Here is a 16,685-nt window from a genome sequence, read left to right on the forward strand (position 1 = left end):
TTTCTTGGTCCTTTACTGGAACTAAGAGTTGCCCCCCCCCCAAACTCTTCTGCCTATGCTGGTTTCTAATTATGATACTCAGATCTCAAACTCCTGAATAGCTAGGATGTTGGATGTGAGCCATTAATGCCCAGCTGAAGCTCTGTTTCTTTACATGGTAAAATTACTCTTCTCATATAAAGTAATTGTTCTTTTGAAACTAAAACTAAACACAAAACTAATATATTTAAATATATATATGTGTAGCATATTTCCTAGCTTTTTAAAAACATAAGAAATTTCCTACAGCTCAATGCAAGTTCATAAAATAGTCATATATAGACAGTACATGTTAGAAAAATGAGTTAATATATGAGATTAACTATTTTTTTTTTCCAACTTGAATCTTCAAATCTGAAGTCACACTATTAATGGACTTGTTTTTTTTAATAACATCTCTATATTAAAATTAACTCACACACCACACAGTTCACACACTTCAGTATACAATTTAATGGCTTCTAGTATAGTAAGAGAATCAGCTGTACAAATCAATTGTAGAGCATGGACTATAGCAAACAAATTAACCCCTGTGCCCACTAAGGGCCAAGTACCACTTCTTACTGTGCTCCATCCTCTGACATCCACTTACCTGTCTATTCAGATTGACCTATTTTGGCTATTTCATTTAAATATAATTATACAATAGGTAATGCTTTGTGTTTTTTCCTTTGTGCATGTTAGTCAATAATTCTACCATGTATCATTTGTGTTTTTGAGACAGTCTTGCTACTTCTTCCTAAGCTGGCCTTGAATTCATTAGACGTTAGCCTCTAATGCTAAAAAGCTGACTAAATTCTTTCCTGTAGCATTTTATCAAGATTCATCTCTATTGTCCAATGTGTCTGTAAATAACTCTTTCGATTTGTGTGTAATATTTCCTTACATTTATTAATTCATTAGTGGATACATATTTGGGTTGTTTCTCCTTATTGAATATTAGGAATCGTTCTATTCTCAACATCTATGTATAAACTTTTGTGTGGAAGTATGGTTTTGCTCTTTGAAGTAAATATTTGAGGGTAGAGGTTTTTTGTTTTGTTTTGTTTTGTTTTTGGTCTAGAGTAACTGTATGTATCCATTTTAGAAATTGAAAATCTCTCTCAGAGTCTATTCATTTTTATTGCTACCAGCAGTGAAGGTTTTTTTTTTCTAATTCTTCTTTATTATCATCTCTAAAATTTGTTATCCTTTTTATTGTAGCATTTCTACAGATTTTGTCGTGTCTCATTGTGGCTTTCATTAAAAAAATTTTAATACGTATTTTATTGTACAGAGGGATTACAGTTACATGAGTAAGGTAATGACTACATATTTTTATCGAGCATTTTTGCCTACTCCTTTGTTTTTCCCCTACCATCCCTTCCTTCCCCACCTCCCCAACTATTCCCTCCCCAAAGTTGTAAAGTTCATTTTCAACATAGTGTCTTTGTTACAATGGGTCAACCTGTATCCTTATTTCAGCATTTTTATTATTTCCCTTCCCCTCTCCAAATTAGAAAAATGTGTGTACAAGATGCAGGGCACTGTACTCAAATACAGGGGTTATACCATGGGGGAAGAGCATACAAAAGAAACAAAAAAAATCATATGGTATATTTTAAGTACATTAAAAACAACAGCAAGAAAGATAAAACTTCTTGTGTCCCTTTCTTGGGATTCATTTCGGTAAGCATCATCTTATGTGGTCATATGTCGCTTTTGACCTTTTCTGCTTGTCCTAGACACATACAAGTTATTGCAAATAAGGGAAACCATGGGGCATACATTTCTTTGGGCATGGCTTACTTCACTTAATATGATTTTTTTCAAGTCTTTGCATTTCCTAACAAATGGGGTGATGTCATTCTTTCTGATGGAGGCATAGAATTCCATTGTATAAGTATACCACATCTTCTTGATCCATTCATTTACTGAAGGACATCTGGGTTGGTTCCCCAAAGAAATAACTGCCTGATTAATAAGTGGGCTGAAGACTTAAAGAGAAACTTCTCTGAAAAGAAAATAAGAATGACCAATAGACACATGATGAAATGATCAACTTCTTTAGCCATAAAATAAGTGCAAATCAAAACAACAATGAGATTCCACTTCATCCCAGTTAGAATGTCTATAATCAAGAAATCTAGTAACAACAGATGCTGGAGGGGATGTATCCAAAAGGGAATCCTACTGCTTTGTCGTTGGGAGTGTAAACTTGACCAACCACTCTGGAAAGCAGTATGTAGGTTCCTCAAAAGAGGTCATAGAACTCCCGTATGATCCAGCAATCCCACTTTTTGGCATTTACCCAAATGATCATGAACAAGGCCATACTAAAGCTACCAGCACAACTAAGTTTATCACAGCATTATTCACCATAGCTAAGATTCTTTCAATTTTCTAATAGCTATATAGAGTGTACCTTTTATTTTGTATAAGTGTCCTGGCCATTTTTATAATCGCTGTGAAGAAACCTTTGATCAGATACCTTGGTTTTGTTTGCTTTAATTAATGTATTATTTTAGAGGCTACTATTTTGCTTAAAATTCAGATTTATTAAATTTCTGGATAATATCTCATTTTACCTTATGATTTTATATTGGATGTGTTTTATTCATTCTTTACAGATATAATATTTTTAAGAAAAGACCTAAGACCTACAGGATTTTAGTACTGATCAAATAGAAAAATTAGAAATAAACATGTCCAGGGTCTAATGGTAATGCTATAATTTTGGCTGAGTCAAAGCATCAGAACAGATGAACAGGTAAAGAAAATATGGCATATTCTCATAATAGACTATTGTCCTTGAAATTATGTCATTGACGTGAAAATGGATGGAGATAGAGGTAATCATGCAAAGGCACCCTCAGAAATGCAAAAAGTCACATGTTTTCTCTCATGTGGAATCTAGATCTTAAAAAGTATATGCCTATGGAAAGGAGATTATTTGGAAGAGGAAGGGGACCAGCAGGAGGAGAAAGGGAAGAACAGAGAAAGAAATGAGTAATGAATAGGACCCAATTAATATATGAATGCATGTGTGAAAGCATCAGACTGAAACCTATTATACTGTATAAAAATTACCAATAAAAATGAAAGAATGCAAAACTTTAATATCAACTGTCTCATATTTAAATACCTTTATGTTTAGAATTTTTGTGCACTCTTATTTTTAAGCAATTACTATATGAGTAAGCCTTTTCTTTTCCTTCTTATGGAATGCAATCTTAAATTTATTCGAGTTAAGTTTTGCTATATGGGGCAATATATTATTATTTTCAAATAGTTAAACTTAAACCAATAGAGTCTCATAAGGTTTATGACAATAAATAGGAAAGATATAATATTGTAATGTGGTTTTAGCAGATTTATTACAGTAGATAATATTACTGTTTTGTGTACAGAAATCTCATGCATTTTCTAAGCTATATTTTTTCTCTTTTATTTTCTTAATAATTTTTAGTCTAAAGTCTAGAACTCACTTAGCATATGAAATCTTACATGATTACAAGTCATGGCTTTAGGATAATGAACTTGTTGTTTTATTCATTAAGGCCCCAAAGACTCAAAGATAAGTCTAAAGACTTAATCTCCATCTTGCTTAATAATGGAAAAACACTGCTTAATAATGGAAAAACACTGTTATTAAGATAACAGGGTAGAGATTACTTTTACCAAAACAATTATGTATTTTAAAACAAGTTTAATATCTATCCTTAGTCTTTATCCATGTATCATTTAGTTAAAATAAATCAGAGAGCAGGATGTTAAAAATGGTATATTTCTAATTTATATTTTAAAAATTTTATATAGTGTACATACTATATCAATTAAAGTTTTCATTGTGTTCAGGTACAATAATGATAATTGAGAAGTAAAGCCCAGAAAGAATTTTGTAAAGTTGTTGCACAGTTTCTAAACACTTTTTTTTATATCTCATAAGCGTAAAAGTAATTTACCTTTGAACTATTTATATCTAAAAATTTTTACCTAGTACTGTCTGGAAAATCAGCTACATTTATGCTGAAAAGAACCTACCTGTATTTCTATGTTGGCTTTTATGGAGTGGTTGAAGACCACTGTGTATATGCCTGTGTGCATGCCTCACAGATATACTACTTCACCCTAATTTATCTCACTGAGCATCTGGCTCTTGCAATTTCATACATCCTATCACAATTTCTAATTTTAAGTGAGTTGGTTACTTCCTGCCCAAGATTAGGCTGTTGTTTCCACACATCCTAGTCTATACTCTTACTACCCTTGCTCTGAAGGTTTTATACTTATTTTTAATAGCTCTAAATTGACGTCTTCCGTAGAAGTTAAGTGAAAACTGGCTTGTTATAACTTATAATTTTCAATATTAACTCAATTATGACAGAATATCACTTCAAAGTAAAAAGTGTAAGAATTTTCTGGTACTGAATCTATTTAATGATAAGCTGTACATGGATTCCAGCATTCTGCACATATGACTCATGCCATCATCCATAGTGAAATCAAGGAGGACTACTTCATATCTCTTTTTGTTTTTAATTTAATTTTTTTTTGTGAACATACTGTACAGAGGGGTTACAATTACATGGGCAGGATAATGCATACATTTCTTATCAAGCATTGCAGCCTCCTCCTTTGTTTACCCTTCACATCCCTTCCCTACCTCCCCCCTCCCCCCCAATTCCCCCCCCCCCCCACCAACATTGTAAAGCTCCTTTTTGACATGACCTTGTACTTCTCATTGTTGGAACAGGTCCACCTGTATCCTTAAATGACTTGTTTTCCCCCATCTCCTCCACAAGTTATACTGACATCAAATGTGCCGGGATATCATTTCATAGTTTCTTAAACAGCTGTAAATTAGTAGCAATGTATAAGAAAATAAAGCTCCATCAAAATTACTGTTAGGGTCACTAAAGCTCCATGAGACTATTAAAGAAGCAGCAAATGAGACTCCAACTTTGGGAAACAGCATACGTTCATGTGTCACAGGCTCTGTGTCCTAAATCCACTTTTAAACCAGACGAGAAGAATTATTTGAAGAATCCAGGTTACTTTTGCTTCAAATCTGTTTTCCCATCTGTTAAAAGGAAAATAGAATTTAGTGTACTTTGGAAGTTGAGCAATAAAAATGTTAAATTTCTCAACATTGGGTATTATAGATATATTGCAGAAATAATGTTAAGTTGAACAACAAATAAACTTTCTAATTCCTGATGAAAATGAGGCTGCAGACTTACTGACTTTTATTGAAAATGGGCAAAGGAAGTTTGGAGAATTGTTAGTACACTGTAGTTGTCTGCCTATTCATTGTGGAAGCCTGATGTAATACATGTCAAATCATATGCCTCATATCCCTATCCTCTAAAATATTTCCCCTGTAAAATGTAAGTACACATATAATATAGGATATATAATATGTATTAAATGTATGATATATATTATTTGATGTATCTGATGTATATGTGCTATTTATTCCACATAATATGTACTTATATACATCTGTATTTATATTTATGGCTGGTCAGTATAGTTTCCCTTCTACCTCTTCCTCTCCCTCTCCCATTTCCTTCCATTTTTCCCTCTCCCTTTCCTTCTCCTTATTCCTTTTCTTAATCATTATTTATTTCAAACACTTCCAAGACTTCATGAATCAGATAGAAAAGCATTTTCTTCTATTTGCTTTTTGAATGGCACAGTGGAGATTTAAAGAGTAGATTGTCGTCCTCATGAATCTAAGCTAAATCTATGACTCTACCCTGTTATAATCTTTAGTATGGGAAAATCAGACACAGAAGTGTTATATTGTTTATTATTTTGTTATTAAATTCATTGTTTGTGCTTTAGAATTGAAATAATTGCTATGAAGATGCAAAAAGCTTTTTTGGGTTATAGGTATACTGTGAGGCCTAGGAAGTGCAGCCCAGCAGCCCCATTATGAGCATAGTGTTTACAGGGAAATTGTTATGCTTCTGTAGATCTTTTATGAATGATGCATCTTTAAATTGAATTTGTAGTCTGTATGAAATATCTATCTTGTTCAAGGAAGCAGACTTATTTTTGTGAAACCCAACTGTTGATCTATTAGAATGATTTTTTTATGTACTTATTAGCATGTGAACAAAAGGGTATTTCTGCTTTAATTCCCTATGGTACAAATAACAAATTAAGGTCTAAATGAATTTCTTCTTAAGTATTCACTAAATTTTCCTTGTAGATATGATTTAGGTGATTTTTTAAAATAAAAATTGAAGTGCACAAATACAGAGGATGTATTGAATATATGCAATGAATTGAAATAATGAAAATATTCAACATTCTAATTTTAATTGATGATAAGTATAAATCTCTCAAATAGCTAGGAATATTAACTGGTGCATGGTTTCCTAAGTCCATGACAGAATCTAAGTGAGTAAAACCAACTTGGTTGAGAGGTAGAAGACACATGTTTTCCTCCTTACATGTCTGATAGCAGTTGCTTCATCAATGTGACAGAGGCCTTAACCTCTCCGCTCCAGAGAACCAGAGAGATATTCTATTAGTGGTTCTATAAGCCTTTCTCCTTGTTTTGGGTGATAAAGTCAGCTCTTTCTTAGGATTTCCTTATGTTAGTAACCAAAAATGTCCATATAATAGAATGAAATTGTGTTATTACTTATGGGCTGAAATTGTATTTCTGAGTTCCTAAAATTTTGGCATAGGTATTCCTGACATAAGAAGATAAAGTTTTTGCATATTACTATTAACAGTATGATAATTAAAATTTTATTGATATTTCAATAACAGAGCCAAATTAATTCCTTAATTCCTAGCTACTTTAGCATAAGAAGATTCTATGGAATGGGCTAGAGACCTAGAGACCACTTAATTTTTGTTGAATTCAAAGCTTAATTATGTTTTTTATTCTGCAGAAACAAAATTTAGATTTTTGTCCTAATTAAATTCTGATACTGTTCAGTTTTGGATTCTTAATTTTGGATCAAAACAAGCTTCTATTAGCTCTGTTTTATATTTCTGCTATTATTTATTATTATTTTTATGTGTTTTGGTGTGAGTAGAGGCTTAAATTTAGCACCTCTTGCTTTTGTTTGCCTTTTTAACTCAAGGCTGGAGCTCTACCATTTGAGCCACACCTCCAACTTCTGGTTTTTGCGCAATAGTTGGAGTTAAAGGGATAAGTCAAATAGTGCAATTCCTTAGAAAGGCCAAGTCAAAATTCATCAAAATAAAACACCAAAATTAAGAAGAGTGAGGAAATGGGTGGGTAGGGAAGGTTGGGTGAGGATGTTGAAAGGGATGATATTGATTAAGATAGATTGTATTCATAAACTACTTTGTTAAATATCAACTCTTTGGTAGAACTATTTAATGATGATTAAAAAACAATCATGAAAAAAAAGTCTCCCTGACTTTCTTACCTGGGCTAGCTGTGAATTGTAACTATTGGATCACATTCTCCAGAGCAGCTGTGATTACAGGCTGGAGCTACCAGTACACAACTCATTACTTCGTTGTAAAAATGTATTTACATTGTTACTACTTTACACTAAAATAAATACTTCATCAGGAAAAGCTTTTCATCTGAACAACTCTTTGTTCTCTTGTCTTGTTTTAACCAAACAAATTTAGTATTTTATTCTTTAGTAATTTCCTCTACAATTTTAATTGGTTTATATATTCTCATCTTCCTCTCTGTATTTTCTTTGCATACCTAGCCTGTGGCCGTGGCTTCTACAAATCTTCCTCACAAGATCTTCAGTGCTCACGTTGTCCGACACATAGTTTTTCTGATCGAGAAGGCTCCTCAAGATGTGAATGTGAAGATGGGTATTACAGAGCTCCATCTGACCCACCATATGTCGCCTGCACAAGTAAGTTCACAAGAAGAAACTTACAAAAGCCCTCAGATCCCTTTTACTCATCTGTACCTATGTGGCACTCCTGAGACATGGACTGAATTTATGAATATACAGTCTTGGTTACTCTGCACTTACTCTTAAATATTTGAAACATTTCCAAGAAAGGTAAGGTTGAGAATAATATATGTGTATCTTTTCTCATTTTCTGGGAAATTTTAATGTCTCTACAATTAACAGGCATTTAAATAACATTTCTCACATGCATTTTATAGATACTGTAAAATTAAAAGTTATTAAAATCCTGCTTGGCACTGATGGCTCACAGATGTAATTCTAGCTACTCAAGAGGTTGAGATCTGATCTGAAGGGCTTGAAGTCAGGGCCTGGGTGCTGGCCCTTCGCAATTTTTCCTCAAGGATGGCACTGTACCACTTCTGGTTTTCTAGTGCTGAATTAGAGAAAAGTTTATGGACTTTCCTGCCTGGGCTGGCTTCGAACCACGCTCCTTAGATCTCAGCCTCCTGAGTAGCTAGGATTACAGGTGTGAGCCATCTCATATTCTTCTTTCAAATTAACCACAATAAAACCATAAGTGGAGCTGTCTTAAGTGGTATAGCTCCTGCCTTCAGTAGAAGAAGCTTAAAAGTACCCTGGCCCTGAGTTCAAGCCTTGGTAATGGCACACACACACACACACACACACACACACACACACACACACACACACATTGCAGTTCAAAAAGAATATGAAAAACGTATATACATTTTCTTATTTTGAGGAGGGGAAGGAGAATAATAAAATGTTGAAACAAGGATACAGGCTGACCATTGTAACAATGAGATGTACACAACACTATGTTGAAAACGAACTTTACAACTTCAGGGGCAGAGGGTGGGAGGATTTGGGGAGGGAAGGGATAGTAGGGGAAAAACAAAAGAAGGGGTAACAATGCTCAATAAGAAATGTACTCATTTCCTTACTCATGTAATTGTACTCCTCTGTCCAGTATCTTTACAATAAAAAAATTAAAAATAATATGAAACATAAGCAAACACAGATGTTTTCAGTTTGCAAATTCCATCAGTAGAGCAAGTCTCACATTTGGTACTTCAATTAATGAAGGTTTGATCACTCCCAATACAAAGTCAGTTCTACACATCACTAAAAATCATTCTTGAGTGTGTGAAGAATGAATAAATGTATCCAATATTATATAGCTAAAAGGGAAAATATTTTTAAGGAACCACACTACTGTTTTTATAGATATTTTAACTGTTCTTTAATTGCTTGGAAGAGAACTAACTAAAGATTGTGGCAAAAGTACAAAGACAATTGTTATCCTGTTTGCATTTTGACATATTAAATGGAAAAATAAATAAAGCCTCCTGCCAAATCAATTCAAGGAGGCTTTTATACAGCTTCACTAGTAAAGGTAATGAAAGGTTTCTGTGAAAGCAAGCATTTCAGCTAGGTTTCTCTTTGGTAATTGAGCCTTTGTAGCCCATATAGCTCCTTGTGTTCATTTTCTTTAGTTTGTTTGCTTGTTTTTTTTTTCCCCTTTCTCTCTCTCTCCTTTCATTTTTGCTAACTTGCTTGTTTTTGCTTTCCAAAGGGCCTCCATCTGCACCGCAGAACCTCATTTTCAATATCAATCAGACCACAGTGAGTTTGGAATGGAGTCCTCCTGCAGACAATGGGGGACGGAACGATGTCACCTACCGAATCTTGTGCAAGCGCTGCAGTTGGGAGCAGGGCGAGTGTGTCCCCTGTGGGAGTAACATTGGATACATGCCCCAGCAGACCGGCCTGGAGGATAACTATGTCACTGTCATGGACCTGCTCGCCCACGCCAATTACACTTTTGAAGTTGAAGCTGTAAATGGAGTTTCTGACTTAAGCCGATCCCAGAGGCTCTTCGCAGCTGTCAGTATCACCACTGGACAAGCAGGTATGTTGTGTGCTTGTCTTTCCTGAACACACAATGTGTCTGGGCCCAAGTTGGGGCTCTGGCTTACATAGCTAGCCCTGCTACAGTGAACTTGATTATCCCAGTTTATGGATTATTTCCACCTTTAGATTTTTTCCTCTTTTCCCCTGAACTACTAACCATTCTCATTAAGATCTCCAGAATTCTGGTTTAATTTGTATACCCGCTGCTGGAAGCTCAAAAGGAAGAGAAGTGATATACTAATTAACTCAAAGCATATTAATTAACATGAAGCAAAGCATATTTGTCACATTATTACTGTTCTGATGTGGTATTTGCTCATGATTATAAGTGATATGATAATGAAAGAGCTAGAGGTACACATTAACATATATATGTGTACACATACCTATATACCTATATATATATATGATATGTGGTAAGTCTGCTTTTAAATTTGTGTGAGAGATTTTTAAGTTTATCCATAGATTTAGGGATTATCTGAATGTTAATAAGACTGGACTTAGGCACTTGGCGGATTCCATGATTATTTCAGAGGAAGTGAAAGTGTTAATTGTGAACTTGTAGCTCTAGTTTGTTTGGGATTTTTTAAAATCTATATTCTATATTGGCCTTTGAGATACCACCCTCAGTTTTTATTAGAATAAGGATTATCTAGGAAATACATATTTGGAAGTAAGTTTTAGAACCTGGAAGCTGTCAGAATCTTTAGGAAAGTCTTATTGGAAGAAATTTTAGAATTTCAAGTATTTGTCAACCATTTGAAAAGTTCTTGCAGCTGAAAGGAGATGCTATATAATTTATGCAGCCAAGTGATACATGTGATCATTAATAAAACTGACCTTTCTTTTAGAGTATGGGATTTGTGATCATCATATTACTCATAAGATCGTCAAGGACAGTAGACAGCCTTGGCTGTCTGTCTTAAAGCCAGTCAGTGTTATTCCTCCACATTTTTGGAGCCTAAGCCTAAGCCATTCTCCCTTTTGATGCCAATTTCCACAAAATGTTACCTATTTAAATTATATCTGTATGACGAAAACTGTACATATGGTCTCAAGCTTACCATTTTGAACAGATTAGTAAGTTCTTACACTAAAGGTTTCATTCTGACGTTTATTTAAAAGGCTATTGCAAATCAGATCTCTCATGTATGAGCAGATGTCTGAGAAAAAACACAGAAACTTAAGTTTCTAGTAATTGGACAAAAGAACTAATTGAATTAACTGATACTTGGATTTTACTCATTTAGTGAATGGTTTTCGCACTATTCAGTCTTTAAAAAAATCTTTTGATTTTCTTTAAGTAGTTGTATAAATGAGTTACCATTCAAGAAATTTATTCACAGATACATCGTGATTGGTATCAGCCCTTTTTGCATTCTCATTTATCCCTCCCAAGTGCCTTTGTCCCTAGATGTTCATCCATAATTAGTATTGAAATATAGCATACTGAATGTAAAAAAAATGGGTTTAATACATTTTAGGTTTATGATTGACACATTAGAGCTATCTTTTGGAAGCATTAACAAGAACTTTTAAATCTAGTGAGCTACAGTAAACTTGTCTTATTCTTCTAAAGAAGTGGTATTTTAATTTATTTTTAAACAACATACAACTTTGCTGGAGTGATACTACCAATACAATTTGCTAAATTGGCCACTTTGGGGATCTTTTTCTGTTTTCTAAATATCTTTTACTCAATTTTTCAGTTTAAAACTGCATGGGCTTAATAGGTCATCGATTTTCTATAAATTTTTATATTCACAGTGGTTTTGTATAGCAACTTGGGTTGCTGAAACTTTTCTGTTTAAAGCAAACTAGATTTGTTTCATATGAATGTGTGTATGTTTGCTTACATTTGGGAGAGACAATGCTAATCTAAATGTGAAGAAAATAGATTGTGATTTTTATATGGTCTCATACGATTTAACTGAATATTACAAGTCTGACTTTACCTTAATGACTATTGCATTTATCAGAACAATAAAAGTAAGCTCCTTCTCTAGTCGTATATGATACAACAATTTTAACAATGAAAATAATCCTTGCGATTTATGGTGCACATACTATGTTCCTGCTTATTTTGTTGTATGCATATTGACATGAAAATGGAATGTGAAAGTTGAGACATCTAACTGTTTAGATTCATGCCGTCGCCTAGACAAATGAAAGACATAAGATCCCTTTTCACATCATAACAAATGGACAAAGTAGTAACCCAATGCTAAATATATTTCTGTTTACTTGGAAATTATAAACAGCTGAAAAATATGTATACTTATTCACAAAGTATATGATTGCTGGTGTCTGAAAAGCACCTGGAAGGAATTAGGATGAAAACTGATACTCTATGGAAGAGAATATGAACAATGAGCAAATTGTATCTCTAAGATGAAAAAACCCAAGATCGAGATAGGTGTGCTAAAATTTTATTTGAGGGTATTTTGGGGATCAAACCATCAGAAACAAGAAAGGAAAGAAAGCAGGCAGAGGGAGGATTGAACTGGGATGTAATCTTGGATTTTTTCAGCCATCTTGATGGGCATCTTTATCTGTTTTGAACCCTTAGGTTGTTCTGTCTTCTATGGGGTGGATGTAGGTTTCCCAAAGAAGGAACAACGTGTTTGTTTTTTTTAGAACAGAAAACCACAAAAGGATGTATCGAACTGATGTCTGTTTCCTGGCAGCTGTCTCAGCAGCCAGGCAAATTATTTATTTTGTCCTTCACCAAGGGGAATGAGGCCACACCATAACATCCATTACACATAGTTAAATCATAAAAAATAAAAGAAAATAAAATATTGAGGGCAATGTTCAGGGTGAATTTAGGAAAAGGCAATGACAGATTGGACGAACTAAGATTTGTGAGAAAGACTTATGCAGGAGGTTACTTTTGGAAATCAGATCTTTCTGACAGACAATGTAGGGAGAATTAGGTGTTTGGAAATAAAATAACATAATTGACTATAGTGGAATTTTACCTTTTGTGTGTCTTTTGACACATATTTGATATATTGCTAAAAGTAGTTCTTTTTGTTTTGTTTTATTCTTAATAAATTATTCTACTTTGACTTAATTCTTGTAGGAAGATGTATAAAAAACCTCACAGTTTTGGGAGATATGAAGGGGATTCAGAGAATGTGCTATTATGAATATGATATTTCTATAGTATAGCTTATGGAATCTCAGAAAAGACACTTTTCTTTCCTTTATTACCAGCTTCCTTGTACATGAATGAATGGATAGATTATAGTTATCTCACACTATATCAATAAAATTTGGAATGAATTCATGAAGTCCTAGCAAGCTAAAATAGTTCTTATAGATTTAAAGATGAGGATTAAAGTTATGCAACTCTACAAAGGTGTTACCTAGTAAATTATGTAGAGGTGACCTAGCTATTACAATCAAGCATTACCTTACAATACCTAAAATACGTTTGTATAATTTTTAGCATGGATTATTGTCTTAAAATTTTTAGTTCTTTAATCATTACCTAGGAAATCTTAGATGAATAAGAACTATGGGAAGTATGTTCTTTCCTGAGGATCTGTAACACATATAACTTCTTGGACACAGTATTGGGAATATAGTATTGACAAACTGGTTAATTTTATTTTTCTTATTTTAGAATATCTAAAGATAGTCCTTCATAATTTAATTTCAATAATTTTTTTTTACATTTCTCATTGTCTCAGATCTGATTTTCAGCCAAAGTAAAGATTTCGTTTAGCATTCTCTTTACTTTGATTTGTGATGTTATTCAGCATCCCAAATGAAATATAACCAGAGTCTCATATGATGATATCACATTAGATACAAATAAAATTATGCTAAAAATACAGTCCCCAAAGTAATTTTCCTTTATATTTCAGAAATTGCTTCTTTCACATGAATTAATATTACTCAGCTGTGACATTTTTCTCATCAATTAAGCCAGGTTAACTTTTTTCTATGATTTAAAACGGAGCACATCAAAATAAATATGGAAAATAAATTAATTCTTTTTATATTACACACATATATATTTCAAGGAAATACGTTGTCAAAAAAATGTGTTTTTTTCCCTTTGAAAATGTTTGCGTTTATGTAAAGTAGTATTAAATCTAGCAATCTCCATGAGGGGAAATAAGATATACTTATTTCAGTACTAGCTAAGAAAAACAAAACATACCAAAAACAAAAATTGGAGGATCATTAATGTTGTTAAAGCATGCAAGCCAAAGCACACATATAACATCTGCGGGCAGAAATCAGTTGAACTTGGTTCAAGTCACACTGTTGTAGTCAGAATCACAGCATTTAGGAGTTAGAGAATGAGGGATGGGTCACTTGCAACCAAGAGATGGAGAACAGACTGGGCAACATGATGAAACTCCAGAGAAAGCAAGAAAGCAAGAAGGAAGGAGGGAAGAGAGGAAGGAAGGAAGGAAGGAGGGAAGAGAGGAAGAAAGGGGGAAGGAAGGAGGGAAGGAAGGAAGGAGAAAAAGAAAGAAAGAAAGAAAGAAAGAAAGAAAGAAAGAGAAAGAGAGACAGAAGGAAGGAAGGAAGGAAGGAAGGAAGGAAGGGAGGAATAGAAGGAGGAAGAGAGAGAGAAGGAAGGAGAATGGAATAGAGAAAAAAAGAATGATATTCTTTTAACAATTTGTTAAAAATACAACTTTTTGTTGTTCTTCATTTCTGGAGCCTGAAAGATAGGAATTTAGACATATTAGTTTTCACTAAGGGCACAGTATTCTAGTGATCTATATACTTTACTTAACAAGCAGTGAAGTTTATTTCTGTAATATCTGAAGATTTTGTGACACTGTTAATTTTAAGCTAAATGCATGTACTCATTTTTCCTTGGTGGGTATCTGGAAGATTTTTTTTTAAGAGACAACAATTTAAATTAAATGTTAGCTGGGTAATGGCTCACACCTGTAATCCTAGCTACTCAGGAGGCTGAGATCTGAGGATCCAGTTCAAAGCCAGCCCACTCAGGAAAGTCCATGAGACTCTTTTTTATTTTGTCAGTTGTGGGGTTTGAACTCTGGGCTTGGGTGCTGTCCCTTAGCTCTACAGCTCAATGCAAGCACTCTACCACTTGAGCCACAACACCATTTCTGGTGGCTTGATGGAGATAAGAGTCTCATAGACTTTCCTGCCCAGCTAGCTTTGAACCACGATCCTCAGATCTCAGCCTTCTGAATAGCTAGGATTATAGATGCCCAGCTTGAGACTCTTATCTCTAATAAATTACTCAGAAAAATCTGAAAGTGGCACTGTGGTTGAATGGTTGAGCACCAAGAGCATCAGGGACAGAGTTCAGGCCCTGAGTTCAAGCCTCAAGACCAGCAAAAAATTAATTAATTCATTAAAAAAAAAAACTAAATAAGACTTAACTAAATTTTAACTCAAGGGGATAGAATTTTGGTGAGACCAACACAAATGACTAGAACCTAGTGAGTGCTTACTGATAACCTACCATTTGCTCTAGAAGTATCTATACCTCTTAAGGTAGTAAGGGAAGTTTTGAAGAAAATGTTATCTTTCTATGATTAGATCCTGTAGCAAGTTTTGCTTATGCTTGTAGCATGATTGTGTTGGGAGTGTTTTTGTGGCTTTAGCATGGAGTGGGAATTTAAAAATGTTACTCATATCTACAATTTGTCTTCCTGAATAAAAGAAGTAAATTTGTATATTCAAGAACTTCGTAAGCGTCAGAAGGCCCAATAGTGATAGTTAGCTTTCAACATTCAAGGCAGATGTTTTTCTAAGTTATTCAGTTTATTATTTAAAGAATTATAAAAGGTAATGCATTGATGGTAGTGGAAAACTCAGTACAAAGATAGTCATGAGTTTTTGTCTGGGTTTTCAAGCTTGAACAAGTTTCTCATATCCTTGGCAATTTTAGCCCAGCAATTTCTACATGATTAAGAAGTAAGTGCTGTTTATAAGATTTTCATGGGGAAAATATAACTTTTATTTGGGAGACTTAAATTAGTAACTCACTTAATTTAAGCCTCCTATTTAGAACATTCTGGGATCATTACCCAAGAATAGTCCATAATGATGGAATTATGTAAAGTAGTTCATATACTGTGTGTTGTGCTTAACTGAATAGTTCCTATTTTACAACTGTATATTTATTGAGTAGAGCTTGTAGTGAACTGAAGTGTATCCACTGAAATAATATTTATAAATAATTTCAAAAGCACTCTTTAGTGTTAAAGCTGTTTGTTTAAATGGTAATAGAAAATCTGTTTTAACTAAAATGTGATTTAACAGAATATTGCCTCTTTACTTTTAGTGAGAAAGTACAAAACACAAGTTCACAACAGGAGTTTATACATGCTAGGCAAGATATTCTCAGGTATGACCTTGAGTCAATGTATATTGAATATAGATTATTTTCTTTGTGAAACCAAAGAAATTATAAATAAAACAGCAGAGATGCTATGTAGTAAGATTGCTAAATTATTAATTCAAATTACTAAAGCAGTAAAAGTTTTTCAGTTTGAATTTTTTCAAGTTGTAATTTTGGTTAACTCTTTTTCTAACCCAAACCAGTTGCTTGGTAATTCCATTGCAGCAACAAGCTATGATCTGCAAGTCATTAATTAGTTTGAGGAATCAAACCATCATTCACATTTCTTTGTTACTAAAACAATAAGAGACAGACACATTTTCAGAAAACTTTCATTTAAGAAGAAATCAATAATCCACATTTCAGAGAATAAAAAGCAGTGGATGGTAATGTTATACATTATTCATCTGAAGACAAATACCTATAAATGTAAAATGGGAATCATGATGCTGATAATAATAAAAACATGTACCCATGGATTAGAAGCACGCACATTGCCCATAGGC

The 16,685-nt window shown here is 33.6% G+C and overlaps 1 protein-coding gene across 6 annotated transcripts in view; it reads left to right on the forward strand.

The window, feature by feature from the left end:
- Epha7 (EPH receptor A7) overlaps nucleotides 1–16,685 on the forward strand; it is a 167,569-nt gene that overhangs the window by 54,550 nt on the left and 96,334 nt on the right. For all 6 annotated transcript variants that reach the window (XM_042679557.1, XM_042679552.1, XM_042679553.1 and 3 more), the window contains exons 4-5: nucleotides 7,737–7,892; nucleotides 9,493–9,828. In XM_042679557.1, the coding sequence (XP_042535491.1) occupies nucleotides 7,737–7,892; nucleotides 9,493–9,828 (492 nt within the window). The remainder of the gene's footprint in view (nucleotides 1–7,736; nucleotides 7,893–9,492; nucleotides 9,829–16,685) is intronic.

The sequence above is a fragment of the Dipodomys spectabilis genome, unplaced genomic scaffold, assembly GCF_019054845.1.
Source record: "Dipodomys spectabilis isolate Male_0828 unplaced genomic scaffold, ASM1905484v1 ptg000053l, whole genome shotgun sequence".
Classification (NCBI taxonomy): Eukaryota; Metazoa; Chordata; class Mammalia; order Rodentia; family Heteromyidae; genus Dipodomys; species Dipodomys spectabilis.